Source organism: Mobula birostris, chromosome 7 (assembly GCF_030028105.1).
Source record: "Mobula birostris isolate sMobBir1 chromosome 7, sMobBir1.hap1, whole genome shotgun sequence".
Taxonomy (NCBI): domain Eukaryota; kingdom Metazoa; phylum Chordata; class Chondrichthyes; order Myliobatiformes; family Myliobatidae; genus Mobula; species Mobula birostris.
Window position 1 is genome coordinate 396,618 of NC_092376.1, and position 18,553 is coordinate 415,170.

Below are 18,553 nucleotides of genomic sequence, written 5' to 3' on the forward strand. Positions count from 1 at the left end.
CTGTAATGTGTTGTAAATTTCTATGTTCTATGTTCTAGTTGAATTAATGTGGTACAACAAAGCCTATTCTGGTCCTGTACTGCTCTGTGTTCTAATGGAGAGAGGATGCAGACTGCTGTGTAAGTCCATAATACCATAAAGAGCACAGCATTAGCGCACGGTCACTGATGGTACATAGAAAGGTAAATGGAATGTGGCCATTTCTGTAAAAGGTGAAGTAAATAGTGGGGAAATATAAAGACTACAGGGAAAATTTGCAAGGATGATGCCAGGTGAAGCCTAATTTGGAGTATTGTGTCCAGCTTTGAACACTCTACATTCAGGAAAGATGTAAATAAGATTGAAAGAGTACAGAGAAAATTTACAAGGATGTTGCTGATACTTGAGGGCCTGAGTTATGGGGAAAGGTTGAATAGGTAAGGACTTCATTCCCTAGAACATTGAAGATTGAGGGAAGATTTGATAAAGGTATACAAAATTATAAGTGGTATAGATACACTGACGGAAAATACTTATTCAGATTTCCATGTATCCATTTCTACCTCTCCAGGATCATTTTTCAGCATCTGATATCTACTCTGGCCTCTCTTTTACACTACACATATTTGGAGAAACTTTTGGTATCCTCTTTAATATTATTGGCTAGCTTCATATTCCATCTTTTCCTTAATGACTTTTTTAGTTGCCTTCTGTTGGTTTCCCAATCCTTGAACTTCCCACTAATTTTTGCTCATTATATGCCCTCCCTTTGGCTTTTATGTTGGCTTTGACTTCTCTCGTCAGCATCATCCTGACTTCAGAATACTTCTTTGGCCTGTATCTATCCTCAGGTAAATGTCAGACAAAGTTAGGAATCGAAAGGTGGAGAATGGTGCGACTAATGTCCTGAGCTGCATATACTTCAAAGCAAAAGTATTACAGGAAAGGCAGATGCTGGTGCTGAAGATGAGGAAGTGTGAAGAGAGGCTGTTGATAGGGCAAAATTGCAGTAAACAGGATGAGTTACAATGTAAACGGTGGACAAAATGAAAAAGGATGAATCCAAGACCGAATGGGATATATTTGAATGGACGCAGTATACAAGCTAAGGTAGATGAACTTGTAGCACTGTTACAGATTGGCAGGTATGATGTGGTAGGCATCACTGAACCATGGCTGAAAGAAGATCATAGCTGGGAGTAAAATGTCCAAGGATACACATTGTATCAAAAGAACAGGCAGGAAGGCTGAGGGGGCGGTGTTGCTCTGTTGGTAAAAAATGAAATCAAATCATTACAAAGAGATGACATAGGATCAGAAGGGGTTGAATCATTGTGGTAGAGCTAAGGGACTGCAAGTTTAAAAAGACCCTGATGGGGGTTGTATACAGACCCGCAAACAGTGCTAAGGATGTGGTCTACAAATTACAACGGGAGATAGAAAATACATGCTAAGACGGCAATATTACAATAGACTTCAGGGATTTCAATATGCAGGTAGATTGGGAAAATCAGGCTGATGATGGATTGCAGGAGTGGGAATTTCTGGAGTGACTAAGAGTTGGCTTTTTTGAGCAGCTTGTGGTTGACCCCACTGGAGGATCAGCTATTCCGGATTGGGTGTTGTGCAATGAACCTGAATTGATTAGAGAGCTGAAGGTAAAAGAACCCTTTGGGGCAGGTGATTATAATATGATCAAATTCACCCTGAAATTTCAGAAGGAGAAGCAGAAGTCAGATATATCAGACTTTTGAGTGAAGGGAATTACAGAGGCATGAGAGAAGTTTGCCAGAATTGATTGGAAAAGGACACTGGCAAGGGTGATGGTGGAGCAGCAATGGATGGAATTTCTGGAAGCAATTCGGAAGAAACAGGATATATACATCCCAAAGTGGAAGAAGTATTCTAAAGGAAAGATGACACAACCATCACTAACAAGAGAAGTCAAAACCAGCATAAAAATCAAAGAGAGAGCATCTCAAGCAAAATCATTGGGAAGTTAGAGGGTTGGGGAGCTTTTAAAACCAACAGAAAGCAATAAAAAGTCATTAAGAAGGTAAAGATGGAATCAATAAAGCTAGCCAATAATATTAAAGAGGATACCAAAAGCTCCTTCAGATACATAAACTGTGAAAATGGATATCAGACCACTAGATAACGATGCTGGAGAGGTAGTAATGGGGAACAAGGAAAAGGTAGATGAACTGAATAAGTATTGCATCAGTCTTCACGGTGGAAAACACTAGCAGTATGGTGGAATTTCCAGGTATTAGGAGCCATGAAGTGTATGAAGTTACCAATACTAGAGAGAAGGTTCTTTGGAAACTGAAAGGTCTGAATGTAGATAGGTCACCTGGACAAGATGGTGTACATACCAGTGTTCTGAAAGAGGTGACTAAAGAGATTATGGAAGCATTAGTAATGATCTTTCAAGAATCACTAGATTCTGGAATGGTTCTGGAAGACTGGAAAATTGCAAAGGTTACTCCACTCTTCAAGAAGGGAGAGAGGCAGAAGGAAGGAAATTATAGACCAGTTAGTCTGACATCAGTGATTTGGAAGATGTTGGAGTTGATTGTGAAAGATGTGGTTTTGGGGTACCTAGAGGCACACAATAGGCCGCAATCAGCATTGTTCCCTCAAGGGAAAATTTTGCCTGAAAAATCTGTTGGAATTCTTTGAAAAAATAACAAGCAAGATGGACAAAGGAGAATCGGTTGATGTTATATACTTGGATTTTCAGAAGGCCTTTGAAAGGGTGCCACACGTGAGGCTACTTGACAAGATACGAGCCTATCTTTCAGGAAAGGTTCTAGCATGGATAAAGTGGCGGCTAATTGGTGGGAGGCAATGAATGGGAATAAAAGTAGCCTCTTCTGGTTGGCTGCTGATGACTAGTGGTGTTCCACCAGGGTCTGTGTTGGGACCAATTTTTTTTCATTATATGTCAATGATTTGAATTGATGGCTTTTTTGCAAAGTTGTGGATGATATGAAGATAGGTGGAGGGACAGTAGTTTTGAGGAAGTAGAGAGGCTACAGAAGGACTTAGACAGATTAGGAGAAAGGGCAAAGAAATTTCAGATGGAATACAGTGTCAGGAAGTGTATGGCCATGCACCTTGGTAGAAGAAATGAAAGGGTTGACTATTTTCTTAATAGAGAGAAAATACAAAAAATTGAGGTGCAATGAGACTTGGGAGTACTTGTGCAGGATTCCCTGAAGATTTATTTGCAGTTTGAGTCTGTGATGAGAAAGGCAAATGCAATGGTAGTGTGGCGACCCACTTTCTGGCCCATGAACCGGCTCACAACAGCGCGCGCAGGCAGAGGGCCGGCCCCAAAAAGGGCGCCAGGCCATCTTCACCAGCAGGGGGAAAATCCCGTGCGCAGAAAGGGTCTGGGAACATGCATTCCCCACAGCAGTCCCACCCCAGGGAGGGCAGGAACGGGAAGGTTTTAAAGCAGGCCGCGAAGTTTGAATAAATCTCTTTCATCGCAACTCTAACTCACCGACTCCGTGTGGTTATTCTAGCGCTGTGTGTAGCACACCGCTACAGTAGCATTCATTTCAAGATGACTAGAACAAGAATGCAATGTTGAGACTTTATAAAGCATTGGTGAGGCCTCACTTGGAGTATTGTGAGCAGGTTCTGGCACCTTAACTTAGAAAGGATGTACTGAAACTGGAGAGGGTTCGGGGGGTGGGGGCGGGTGATCATGAAAATGATTCCAGGATTAACCGGCTTGTCATATGAAGAGTGTTGATGTCTCTGGGCCTGTAATCACTGGAATTGAGAAGAATGAGGGGTGACCTCATTGAAACCTATCAATGGTGAAAGACCTTGACAGGGTGTATGTGGAGAGGATGTTCCTCTCTCATGCCTCTGTAACTTCCTTTACTCCACTGCAATACTGATACATTTGACTTTAGCTTCTCCTTCTCAAATTGCAGGGTGAATTCTATCATATTATGATCAACTGTCCTTCAGAGTTCCTTTATCCTTAAGCTCGCTAATCAATTCCAGTTCATTGCACAACACCCAGGCCAGAATAACACTCATAACATGCTGGAGGAACTCAGCAGGTCGAGCAGCATCCGTGGAAGTGATCAGTCCAGAATAGCTGATCGCCTAATGGGCTCAACCATAAGCTGCTCTAAAAAGCCATCTTGTAGGCATTCTAGAACTTCTCCCTCTTGGGATCCAGCAGCAACCTGATTTTCCCACTCAATCTACATGTTGAAATCCCCATGACTGTTGTAACATTGCCCTTTTGACATGCATTTTCTATCTCCCATTGCAATTTGTAGACCACACCTTTACTACTCCTCGGAGGTCTGTATATAATTCCCATCAGGGGTCTTTTTATCCTTACAGTCCCTTAGCTCTACACCTTCCAGCTCTATGTCATCTCTTTCTAATAATTTAATTTCATTTTTACCAACAGAGCCGCCCCACCCTTTCCACCTACCTGCCTGTCCTTTTGATACAATGTGTATCCTTGGACATTAAGCTCCCAGCTATAATCTTCTTTCAGCCATGATTCAGTGATGCCTACAACATCAAATATGCCAATCTGTAACTGTGCTACAAGTTTGTTTACTTTATTCTGTATACTGCGCGCATTCAAATATAACACCTTCAGTCCCGCATTCATCACCCTTTCTGTCCCCTGTTTACATTGCAACTCATTCTATTGACTGCAATTTTGCCCTATCATCAGCATCTCCTTGCTAGCCATCTCAATACACATTTCCTCTGTTTGTAAAGCAATTACGCTATCCTCAGCCCTATCACTCTGGTTCCCAACCCCTTGCTAAATTAGTTTAAGCCTTCCCAAACAGCTGTAGCAAACCTGCACACAAGGATATTGTTCCCCCTCGGGTTCAGGTACAACCCGTCCACTTTGTACAGGCCATACCTGCCCCAGAAGAGATCCCAATGATCCATAAATCTGAACCCCTGCCCCCGGTCATGTATTCATCTACCAAATTATTCTATTCTTACTCTCAATGGCACGTGACACAGGCAGCAATCCAGAAATTTCTACCCTGCAGGTCCTACTTTTCAGCTTTCTACCTTGCTCCCTATAATCTCTCTTCAGGACCTTCTCAACTTTCCTACCTGAGTCATTGGTGCCAATGTGTACCAAGACTTCTAGCTGCTCACCTTTCCTTTTAGAATGCCATGGATCCAATCTGAGATGTCTCTGACCCTGGCACCTGGGAGGCAACATACCATCTGGGTGTTCTACCACAGAATCTCATCTCCATTCCTCTAACAATGCAGGTCCGAGTGCAGGTTGATGGAACCAAGCAGATTAATAGTTCATCATGTACTAGATGGGCTGAATGGCTTGTGTCTGTGTTGTAGTACTCTATGACCCTGCAAAAATTTTAAGTCATAATGGAAGACTTTGGCATTCATTTTTTCTCCTTCCTGCAGAGGGTGATCCTAACGGACATTTCAACATGGACCGGACCAGTGGTATCCTGTCCACAAGCACCAGTCTGGACAGGGAATCTGTCTCACTCTATACTCTGACCATTGTGGCATGGGATCAGGGGCACCCCCAGCGCAGCTGCTCGGCCTCGGTCTTTGTACACGTGTTAGACATCAACGACAACACTCCCACTTTCCAGGAGTCAAGCTACGTGGCCGAGGTCGAGGAGGACAGTACAGTTGGCACAATAGTTTTGCAGGTATCTGCAGTTGATGCCGATGCGGGTCCCAATGGAGAGGTGTTGTATTACCTGAGTGGTGAGTCACTGGGCGTGTTCAGCATTGACAAGACAGGGAAGGTGAGTACAACCATGACACTGGATCGGGAGAAGCACACCTCATATTCATTCCTGGTGCGAGCCGTGGACTCCGCTCCCTCAGATCCCAGGAGTTCCACCACCCGGGTAGAAGTTATTGTGAAGGACGTTAATGACAATTCTCCGCACTTCCTCACTGACCCACTTATCGTAAACATCTCCAGGCACACTCCGGTGAATGAGCTGGTAGCCACCATGAAGGCCGAGGACAAGGATTTTGGTGCAAATGCCTCCATATTCTACAGGTTCTCCACCATGGTCCATGGGTTCAGCATTAACTCCTTTACCGGCGAGATCCGCCTGCTGCATGCAGTGAGCTCGATGAGTCTGAGAGAGCGCACGCTCTTTGTGGTGGCCACAGACCAAGGGTCACCCGCCCGTTCATCCACCGGAGTGGTAATGGTGTACCTGAGGGAGGAGCGTTACCATGGCATCCGCTTTCGGCGCAGTATCAGCGATGTGGCACTGGCTGAGAATTCTGCACCAGGTAACTAAGCAAGATGTCATCATCACACTTATCCACACTCACACTCACATGCTCACGCATGTTCACACCACACAAACACACGCACTCTCACACACACACCTCACACACACACACACCTCACACACTCACACCTCACACACTCACACCTTACCCACATGCTCATACACACTGACAACACTCACAATCACACATTCACATACACTCCCACACCTCACACACATTCACGCCACACGCACACTCAAACTGCATATGCACACACCTCACTCATACTCAGATACATCACACACATTCACACCTCACACACTCAAACTGCATATGCACACACCTCAGACACTCACACTCAGACACATCACACACATTCACACCTCACACACTCACATCTATGTTTTTCATTCTAACCCCTGTTATTCATGTCCTTACTGAAATGGCTTTTAATGTTGTTAATGTACCTGCCTTCACCACTTCCTCTGGCAGCTCATACCAAATACTGACCTCCCTCTGGGTAAAGTTGCCCCCTTGGGTTCCTTTTAAATCTTTCTCCTCTCATGTTAAGCCTGTGTCCTCTAGTTTTTAGTTCCACTTCCCTGGGTGCACATTCACCCTTTCCATGCCCTCATGATTTTATGCACCTTTATAAGGTCACCTATCAATCTTCTACACAGGAATTAGTTTCTATGCTGCCTAGTCTCTGCCTATAAATCAAGTCCCGATATCATCTTCTTAAATTTCTCTGCACTCTTTCCAGGTTAATGAAGACAACCAAATATGTATACAGCATAGAGATCATAAGACCACGAGACCATAAGACAAAGGAGCAGAAGTCGGCCATTCGGCCCATCGAGTCTGCTCTGCCATTTTATCATGAGCTGATCCATTCTCCCATTTAGTCCCACTCCCCCGCCTTCTCACCATAACCTTTGATGCCCTGGCTACTCAGATACCTATCAATCTCTGCCTCAAATACACCCAATGGCTTGGCCTTCACTGCCACCCATGGCAACAAATTCCTTTGATTCACCACCCTCTGACTAAAAAAATTTCTTCGCATCTCTGTTCTAAATGAGCACCCTTCAATCCTTAAGTCATGTCCTCTCATACTAGACTCCCCCACCATGGGAAACAATTTTGCCACATCCACTCTGTCCATGCCTTTCAATATTCGAAATGTTTCTATGAGGTCCCCCCTCATTCTTCTAAACTCCAAGAAGTAAAGTTCAAGAGCGGACAAACGTTCCTCATATGTTAACCTTCTCATTCCCGGAACCATTCTAGTGAATCTTCTCTGAACTCTCTGCAACGTCAGCACATCCTTTCTTAAATAAGGAACCCAAAACTGCACACAGTACTCCAAGTGAGGTCTCACCAGCGCCTTATAAAGCCTCAACATCACATCCCTGCTCCTATACTCTATTCCTCTAGAAATGAATGCCAACATTGTATTCGCCTTCTTCACCACCGACTCAGCCTGGAATTTAACCTTGTATCCTGCACGAGGACTCCCAAGTCCCGTTGCATCTCAGAACTTTGAATTCTCTCTCCATTTAAATGATAGTCTGCCCATTTATTTCTTCTGCCAAAGTGCATAACCATACACTTTCCAACATTGTATTTCATTTGCCACTTCTTTGCCCAATCTATCCAAGTCTCTCTGCAGATGGAGCATAATGTGGGAAAATGTGACCTTCTCCACTTCAGGAGGACAAATGACAATGACAAGACAAATTATTATTTGTGAAGTCTCCTTTTTATCTCTCTCTCTCTCTCTCTCTCTCTCTCTCTCTCTCTCTCTCTCTCTCTCTCTCTCTCTCTCTCTCTCTCTCTCTCTCTCTCTCTCTCTCTCTCTCTCCCCCTCTCCCTCTCCCTCTCCCTCTCCCTCCCTCCCTCCCTCCCTCTTTTTGTGTCAACATTAAACCCTGGCAATTATTACTGTCTTACACTCCCATGGGACAGGGACAGAGATGTTGGCAGCTTATCTACAAACTGGATGTGGCCGGCCTTGGACACAGAGCGCTCTGTGTAAATGCGGTCTTTCTCTTTCCACAGGCACATCAGTGGTCAGGGTTCAAGCCCAGCATCAGAATGGCTCCAATCGAGGAATCCTCTATAGCATCTTCAGTGGGAATGAGAGGGGCACCTTCACTATTCGCTCTCATACTGGTAGGTGGGGGGAAGGGGAGGATGGGATAGGATAAGGGGACAAGATGCAGATGGAGATGGGATGTATAGGAGGGTAGGAGTATAGAGGGATGGCCTCCACAGCCGTCTGTGCCAGTGAATTTCACAATCTCGCCACCCTTTAGCTAAAGAAATTTCTCCTTATCTCTGTTTTAAATGGACATCCCTCTATTTTGAGTCTGTGCCCTCTGATACTAGACTCACCCACTGTAGGAAATATCCTCCCCATATCCACTCAACCCAGACCTTTCAATATCAATAGGTGTGGGGAGTGTTAGGTGAGGTTGACAAATCGAAACAGATCTGGGAGAATGGGAGAGGCTGGGAGCAATTTAGAATGAGGCTAACATTAGGGGTGAGCAAGAGAGGTCTTATTGTAATTTATAGTAAGTTTTCTGTATTGTATGACACCATAAGATCATAAGACATAGGAGCAGAATTAGGCCATTCGGCCCATCACATCTGCTCCACCATTATGACTGATCCAATTTTCCTCTCAGCCTCAGTCTCCTGCCTTCGCCCTGCAACCCAACATGCACTCAACAATCAAGAAACTGTCAACCACTGCCTTAAATATATTTAAAGACTTGGCCTACACAGCTGCCTGAGGCAAAGAATTCCAGAGATTCACCACTCTCTGGCTAAAGAAAATCCTCCTCATCTTTGTTCTAAAAGAACGCCCTCTATTCTGAGGCTGTGTCCTCTGGCTTAGACTCTCCCACCATAGGAAACGTCCACTCCACATCCACTCTATCAAGGCGTTTCAACATTTAATAAGTTTCAATGGGGTCATCCCTCGTTCTTTTGAATTCTAGTGAATACAGGCCCAGAGCCACCAGACACTCCTCATATGACAAGCTATTCCATCCTGGAATCATTTCTGTGAACCTCCTTTGAACATTCTCCAGTTTCAGCACATCCTTTCTAAGATGGGGGGCCCAAACCTACTCACAGAACCGTGAGGCCTCACCAGTGCTTTATGAAGTCTGAGCATTACGTCCTTGCTTTTATATTCTAGTCCCCTTGAAATGGATGCTAATATTGTATTTGCCTTCCTCACCACAGACTCAATCTGCAAATTAATATTTAGGGAATCCTGCACAAGGACTCCTAAGTCCCTTTACATGTCAGTTTTTTTTTTGTATTTTTTCTCCATTTAGAAAAAAGTTAACCCTTCCATTTCTTCTACTAAAGTTCATGACCATACATTTCCTGACACTGTATGCCATCTTCCATTTCTTTTCCTATTCTCCTAATCTTTCTAAGTCCTTCTATAGCTTCTCTACTTCCCCAAAACTACCTGCCCCTCCACCTATCATCATATCATCTGCAAACATGGCAACAAAGCCATTGATTCCATCACCCAAATCATTGACATATAATGTCACTGGCAGCCAGACAGAAAAGCCTCCCTTTATTCCCACTCTTTGTCTCCTGCTAATCAGCCACTACTTAATCCATGCTGGGATCTTCCCTGTAATACTATGGGCTCATAGTTTGTTAAGCAACCTCATGTGTGGCACCTTTTCAAAAGCCTCTGAAAATCCAAGTACACAACATCAACTAGTTCTCCTTTGTCTATCCTGCTTGTTATTTCTTCAAAGAATTCCATGAGATTTGTCAGGCAAGATTTTTCCTTGGCTACAACCTATTTTATCATGCGCCTCCAAGGATCTTGAGACCTCATCCTTAATAATGGATGCCAATATTTTTCCAACCTCTAAGGTCAAACTAACTGGCCTATAATTTCCCTTCCTTTGTCTCCCTGCCTTCTTGAAGATTGGAGTGACACTTGCAATTTTCCGGTCTTCCAGAACCATTCCAGAATCAGGTGATTCTTAGAAGATCATTACTAATGCCTCCACAATCTCTTCAGCCATGTCTTTCAGAGCTCTGGGGCGTACACCATCTGGTCCAGGTAGTCAAGGTATCAACCTTCAGACCTTTCAGTTTCCCAAGAACCTTCTCCCTAGTTATGGTAACTTCTCTCTAGTTATGATATTGTATTGCTGTCACAAAAAAAACAAATTTCATGATATCAGGGACATTTAAGAGACTCTTAAATAGGCACATGGATCATAGAAAAATGGAGGGCTGTGTAGGAGGGAAGGGTTACATTGGTCTAGGTGTAGGTTATAAGGTCAACACGCATTGTGAGCTGAAGGGCATATACGGTGCTCTACTGTTCTATGTTCTTTATATCTGTGTAAGTCTAATTCTCATTTGGAAGGGACATGTGTGGCCTTCAGGAGAAGGTTTGAACTCTGGCCTAGGGTCACTCATCTACAGAAACAACAGTTGATGCTGCTGTGTGAAGTGTGCAGCCAAGTCTTCTGTGGGAAGCATGAATCCCCCTTGGTTCTGACAGTTGTTTTTACATTTGCCTCAGTTCTTGGGCCATTAAAAGCTCAACAAGGACTGAGCCAAACATCTGTGGGATTCCAAGCTACACTGCTGCACTCTGCTTGCAATGTGTATGTTATAAGTGTTTGCGTGTCAAAGTGCTGGGGTACATGGTTTGATGGTCAATTCTAATCAGTCCCATACCTCCCCTGGCAGGTTCCTCTCACACCTCTTGTAAAGTGGAGGCTGTTCCACACATTCCGTGACAGCCTTCCCCTGGTGAGTGTCTGACAGCAGTGACTCACGGCTCCCGGGACCCTGAATGGAGCATAGCCTGGCCTCTGAGGTTTGGCTGCAGCGTGTGGCTCAGATTAGGCTCCGGGGTTCGCAACAGTAAACAGCACATCACAAGCTGCTGAGCCTCCACGAACACCACATTCTGCTGTAAACAGCATTCAGAGAGTTTGTCATAACTAACCTCATGCTGAAACAATAACAAGAGCAAAATAGCAAGGCATTGTATATAAATCTGATGGCAGAGTGGAAGAAGCTGTTCCTAAAACATTGTGTTTCTTCAGGCTCCTGTACCTCCTCCCTGATGTTAAAAATGGGAAGAGGGCACATTATTGATGGTCAGCGTCCTTAGACCTTAAGACCATTAGACATAGGGGCAGAATCTGGTCCTAGACTCCCCCCTCATTCTTCTAAACTCCAGCAGGCACAGGCCCAGAGTCATCAAATGCTCCTCATATGTTAACCCTTTCATTCCTGGAATCATTCTCATGAACCTCCTCAGGACCTTCTCCAATGCCAGCACATCTTTTCTTATAAAGGGACCCAAAATTCTTCACAATACTCTGTGCAGTCTGACCAATATCTTGCATCATATCCTTGTTTTTATATTCTAGTCCTCTCGAAATGAATGCTAATATTGTATTTACCTTCCTCACCACTGACTTAACCTGCAAATTAACCTTTAGGGAATCCTGCACAAGGACCCCCAAGTCCCTTTACAGCTCTGATTTTTGAATTTTCTTCCTGTTTAGAAAATCCTTAATGATGGATGCTGCCTGGATTAGTTTAGTTATTTCAGCAAAGCATCATGGACAAGAGTGCCTGTTTCTCTGCTGTACTCTTCTGTGTTCTGTCTACTTCCCAAGTGGAATATCCAGTGCCGTTCCTCTGGTTCAGCCTGCCCTTCCTGGAAGTGGATGGGGCAGAAATGTGGGAATGCCAGGATAGCTGAAACAGTCATAAAATCACAGAGTGTGAAAATAGGGCATTCAGCATGACTGATCCATGCTGACTGTGTTGCCAGTGAATTCAGCCCATCTGCCTACATTTGGTCTACAGCCCTCAAAAACAGTCCTATCCATGTACCTATCTAGATGACACTTACAGCATAGGTGTGCAGTGTTGCTTACCCCAGCTAAGTCTGAAACCAGGGGTTATAGGTTCAGAGTTAAGAAACTGATCATGAACTAGGAACATTATTCCATGCAGAGGCTACTGAACCTTCAGAGCACTTCAAACAAGAGGAAAATCTGCAGATGCTGGAAATCTGAGCAATACACACAAAATGTTAGAGGAACTCAGCAGGCCAGGCAGCGACTATGGAAAAGAGTACAGTCAACGTTTTGGGCCGGACTGCTTCTGTGCTCTGATTGGACCTGGCATTTAGACCAGATTTTTCAATGGAGGACTCGAGTGAGATAAGGAGATGGTGTTGAGGTAGACATGATCCTGATGAATGGGAGTATAGTCTCATGGGGCTGTATAGCCTATTCCTCTCTATTTCTAATCTTCTACTGTTTTATCTCAGGTGATATCTCCATTAAGAGCTCAGCTGGGCTGGACTTTGAGGAAGCACCCCGCCTGCGCCTCGTTATTAAGGCCGAATCATCAACATCAGCCGTTTTCACCTCGGTCACACTCGTTCTGCAGGATGTGAATGATAACCTGCCCCATTTCCAACAGCAGAATTATGTGGCCTTTCTGTGGGAGGCTCAGGGATACAGCACACCAATTATGCAGGTAGGCATCTCTCAGTCCCTTTCTCTTGTGTGGGAGACCTATACACTGACTGGTGACTCCCAGTCCCTCTCTCTCAGGAGATATTTGTACACTGTCTGGTGTCTCTTAGTCCCTCTCTCTCAGATGACTATCTGTACATTGGTGTCTCTTCAGTCGGTCGCTCTCAGTGGGAAATCATTACACTGACCAGTCTCTCTCAGTCCCTCCCTCTCGGGGGAGATCTGTACACTGACCATTGTCTCTTAGTCCTTCTCTCTCAGGGGGAGACTGGTGTCTCTCAGTCCCTCTTTCTCAGGGGGAAATCTGTACACTGATCAGTGTCTCTTGGTCCCTCTCTTTGGGGACGGGGCAGGAACAGGGAGGAGAGATTTGTACTCTGACTGGTGTCTGTCTGCCCCTCTCTCTGTAGCATACAGTCACAAAGTCATAGAAAAATAGAGCACAAAAACAGGCCTTTCAGCCCATTGACCTGCATTGGACCACAGCACTCCATACCCCCACCATCCATGTACCCATCCAAACTTCACTTCAAAGTTGAAATGGCTGGCAACTCGTTCCACAACCTCACGCCCCTCTGAGTGAAGAAGTTTCCCCTCATGTTCCTCTGAAACTTTTCACCTTTCACCCTTAACTCATGAACCCTGGTTGTAGAGCCACTGAATCTCAGTGGAAAAAGCCTGCTTGCATTTTCTCTAACTATACTCCTTGTAATTTTGTAAACCTCTATCAATTCTCTTCTCAGTCTTTTATGTTCTAAGGAATACAGTCCTAACCTATTCAATCTTTCCTTATAATTCAGGTCCTCCAGACCCAACAACATCCTTGTAAATTTTCTCTGTACTCTTTCAACCTCATTTACATCTTTCCTGTAGGTAGGTAATCAAAAGTGCACACAATACTCCAAATGAGGCCTCACCAACACCGTACACAACTTCAACATAACATCCCATATCCTGAATGCAATACTTTGATTTTTGAAGGCCAATATGCCAGAAGCTTTTTTTACTACCCTATCTACCAGTGATGCTGATTTCAACAAACTATGGGCTTCTATTCCCAGATACCTCTGATCTACCACACTTCTCAGTGCCCTACCACCCTACCGTTCATTGTGTAAAACCTACCCTGGTGGGTCCTACCGAAATGCAACGAAATGGAATGTCAAATATTCCAACTGACATTTTTCAGCCCATTTTTCCAGCTGGTCTAAATCCCTCTGCAAGCCATGATAGCCTTCCTCTCTGTTCACTACACCTCCAATCTTGATGTCATCTGCAAATTTGCTGATCCAGTTAACCACATTATCATCCAGATTGTTGATATAGATGACAAACAACAATGGTCCCAGCACCAATTCCTGCTGCACTCCACTAGTCACAGGCCTCCAGTCAGAGAAGCAAACATCTACTGTCACTCTGTGGCTTCTCTCACAAAGCCAATGTCTAATCCAACTTACTACCTCATTTACTACCTGCCTTGCTGCATCACTGCCTGGTGTGGGAACTGTACCTCCCTCAATCACCCAACTCGGCAGAGAGTGGTGCAGACAGCCCAGTGCATCGGGAGTTGTGAGCTCCCCATCATTCAGGACAGTTACAAGAACAGGTGTGTAAAAAGGGCCTGAAGGATCATTGGGGACCCGAGTCACCCCAATAACAAACTGTTCCAGCTGTTACCATCTGGAAACGGTACCGCAGCATAAAAGCCAGGACCAACAGGCTCCGGGACAGCTTCTTCCACCAGGCCATCAGACTGATGAGCTCACACTGATTTGAGTGTACATTGACTGTTCTATTTATTATAAATTATTATAAATTACTATGATTGCACATTGCACATTTAGATGGAGACATAATGTAAAGATTTTTACTCCTTGTGTATGTGAAGGATGTAAGAAATAAAGTCAAATCAATTCAATCCTGAATGCCGAGTGACTGAACCTGCTTGACAAACCTCCCAGGAGGGACCTTGTCAAAGACCTTGTCATCAAAACCCCAACTAAACTAATCCCATCTGTCTACACAATGTCCATATCCCTCCATTTACATCACATTCATCCCTTTCTTTCATGGAACTATGTCCACCACCAACCTTGGTGGCACATTCCAGGCACCCACCATTCTCTGTGTAAAAAACTTGCCATCATATTTCTCTGAAATTTCCCTTTCTCACTTTAATTGCATGGCCTCTGGTATTAGACATTTCAACCTAGGAAAAAGATACTGTTTGTCTGCTCTATCGATGCTTCTCATAATCTTATAAACCTCCATCAGATCGCCTGTCACCCTCTGGCACTGCAGAGAAAACACCCCTAGTTTGTCCAACCTCATGTTATAGCACATGCCTTCTAATCCAGGCAGCATCCTGGTAAACCTCTTCTGCACTCTTCCAACATCCTTCCTCTCATGGGGTGACCACAATTGAATGCAAACTCCAAATATGGCCTAACTGATTTACAAAAACACCATAAGACCATGAGACGTAGAAGTAGAATTATGCCATTTGATCCATTAAGTCTGCTCTGCCATTCCATCATAGCTGATTTATTATTCCTCAACCCCATTTGTTTCCCTTATCCCTGTAACCTTTGACACTCCTACTGATAAAGAATATTATAAAGTTTAACACATGGCTAAGGAGTTGGTGTATGAGGGAGGACCTCAGATTTCAGGATCATTGGGCTCATCCAGGGAAGGTGGGACCTATGTAGAAAAGATGGTTTGCACCTGAACTGGAGGTGGACAAATATCCCAGTGGGAAGTTTTGCCTGTGCTGCACAGGGGCTGGGGTGGGTGGTTTGCAGGGGGTTGGGAACCAAAACGCCAGAACACATAGTGGAGTGGCTATGCAGAAAGATGTTATTAAGCTCACAAAGTCAGGAATTGAAAGTTTCTAATTGTGGACTTCAGAAAAGGTAAGATGAGGGAATACGCACCAGTTCTTAGAGAGGAGTCAGAAGTGGAAAGAATTAGCAATTTCAAATTCTTGGGTGTCAATATCTCATCTAACCTGGACCGAACATATCAATACAGTTACAAAGAAGAAGAAGGAGGTGCATATCAGGTATAGACAGATAGTAACAAATGAGGTGCTTGAAGAGTATAAGACATGCAAGAGAAAACTTAAAAACAAAGTCAGGAGCACTAAAAGAAGGCATGAGATTGATCTAGTAGACAAGGAGAAGGAGATTCCTAAGGGCTTCCACAGATATAAGATCATAAAAGATATAGGAGCAGAATTAGGCCTTTTGGCTCTTCGAGTCTGCTGCACCATTGAATCATGGCTGATCCTTTTTTTTTTCTCCTCCTCAACCCTAGTTCCCGGCCTTCTCCCCATTACCCTTGATGCCATATCCAGTCAAGAACCTATCAATCTCTGCCTTAAACATACCCAATGACCTGGCCTCCACAGCTGCATGTGGAAACAAATTCCACAAATTCACCACCACCCTTTGGCTAAAGAAATTTCTCTGCATCACTGTTTGAATGGATGCCCCTCTATCCTGAGGCTGTGCCCTCTTGTCCTAGATTCTCCCACCATGAGAAACATCCTTTCCACATCTATTATGTCTAGGCTTTTCAAATGTCAAAAGGTTTTAATGAGATCCCCCTTCTAAATTCCTTCTAAATTCCTTCTAAATTCCAGCGAGTACAGACCTAGAGCCATCAAAGTGGTCCCAACACCAACCCCTGCAGAACACCACTAGTCACTGGCAGCCACACAGACAAGGATCCTTTTATTCCCACTCACTGCCTCCTTCCAATCGGCTAAAGCTCTAACCATGTTAGTAACTTTCCTGTAATACCATGGGCTTTTAACTTGGTAAGCAGCCTCATGTGTGGCACTTTGTCAAAGGCCTTCTGAAAGTCCAAATATACAATATCTACTGCATCCCCTTTATCTATCCTACGTGTAATCTCCTCAAAGAATTCCAACAGGTTCGTCAGGCAAGATTGTCCCTTAAGGAAACCATGCTGACTTTATCCTATCTTGTCCTGTGTCATCAAGTACTCCATCACCTCATCCTTAATAATTGACCCCAACATCTTCCCAACCCCTGACGTCAGGCTAACAGGTCTATAATTTCCTTTCTGCTGCCTTCCTCCTTTCTTAAATGTGGAGTGATATTTGCAATTTTCCAGTCCTCTGACACTATGCCGGAGTCCAATGATTTTGAAAGATCATTTCGAATGCCACCACAATCTCTAATGCTACCTCTTTCAGAACCCTAGACTGCAGTTCCTCTGGTCTGGGTGACTTATATGGTTTTAGGTCTTTCAGCTTTTTGAGCACCTTCTCCCTTGTAATAGTAACTGCACTCACTTCTCTCCCTTCACACACAACATCAGGCATACTGCTAGTGTTTTCCACAGTGAAGACTGACGCAAGGTACTCATTTAGTTCATCAGCTATCTCCCTCTCCCCCGTTAATTATTTCTCCTGCCTCATTTTCTAGCTGTCATATATCCATTCGTCTCTATTTTATTTTCTTATATATTTGAAAAAGCTTTTACTATCCACTTTGATATTATTTGATAGCTTGCTTTGATATTTCATCTTTTCCCTTCTAATGATTTTTTTGTTGCTCTCCATAGGTTTTTAGAAACTTACCAATCTTCTATCTTCCCAAAATTTTTGTTTTGTTGTTTTATATTAGCTTTGACTTCCCTTGTCACCCACAGTTGTACTATTTTACCATTTGAGTATTTCTTCATTTTTGGAATACACATGTCCTTCCTCATTTCTCCCAGAAACACACACCATTGCTGCTCTGCTGACATCCCTGCCAGCAGCTCCTTCCAATTTACTTTGGCGAATTCCTCTCTCAAACCACTGTAATTTCCCTTACTCCGCTGAAATACTGCTACATCAGACTTTACTTTCTCCCTATCAAATTTCAAGTTGAACTCGTCATATTGTGATCACTGGTTCCTAAGAGTTCTTTTACCTCAAGCTGCCCAATCGCCTCCGGTTCATTACTTAACACCCAGACAAGTATAGCTGATCCCCTAGTAGGCTCAACGACAAACTACTCTAAAAAGCTATCTTTCAGGCATTCAACAAACTCACTCTCTTGAGATCCATTACCAACCTGATTTTCCTAATTGACCTGCATGTTAAAATCTCCCATGGCTATCATAACATGTTACGAGCAAAAAAATAGCAAGGGACAAAACTGGTCCTCTGGATTAAGATCAGAGTGGTAATCTATGTGTGGAGCCAAAAGAGATGGCAGAGATCTTAAAAGAGTTTTTTACAACTACGTTTACTTTGGAGACATACACAGAGTCTAAAGAAGTAGGGAAAAGCAGCAGCTAGGCTATGGACATCTGAAAATTAGAGAGGAGGAGGTGTTTGCTGTCTTGAAGTGAATTAGGGTAGTTAAATCCCCAGGGCCTGACAAGGTGTTCCTTCAGTCCCTGTGGGAGACTAGAGCAGAGATTCAGGGACCCTAGCAGACATATTTAAACCACCCTTAGCCATGGGTGAGTGTGGCACATGGCCAAGTGGTTAGGGCGTTGGGCTCACGATCTGAAGGTCGTGGGTTCGAGTCTCGGCCAAGGTAGCGTGTTGCGTCTTTGAGCAAGGCACTTAACCACACACTGCTCCAGTCCACCAAGCTGAAAATGGCTACCGGCAAATGCTGGGGGTTAACCTCGCGATAGACTGGCGTCCTATCTGGGGGGGAGTCTCGTACTCTCAGTCGCTTCATGCC

General features: G+C 44.1%; 1 protein-coding gene across 3 annotated transcripts in view; it reads left to right on the top strand.

Annotated features, from left to right (window-relative positions):
* LOC140199932 (protocadherin-16-like) overlaps positions 1-18,553 on the top strand; it is a 454,953-nt gene that overhangs the window by 369,285 nt on the left and 67,115 nt on the right. For all 3 annotated transcript variants that reach the window (XM_072262411.1, XM_072262410.1, XM_072262409.1), the window contains 3 exons: positions 5,425-6,285; positions 8,329-8,442; positions 12,626-12,837. In XM_072262411.1, coding sequence (XP_072118512.1) covers positions 5,425-6,285; positions 8,329-8,442; positions 12,626-12,837 — 1,187 coding nt within the window. The remainder of the gene's footprint in view (positions 1-5,424; positions 6,286-8,328; positions 8,443-12,625; positions 12,838-18,553) is intronic.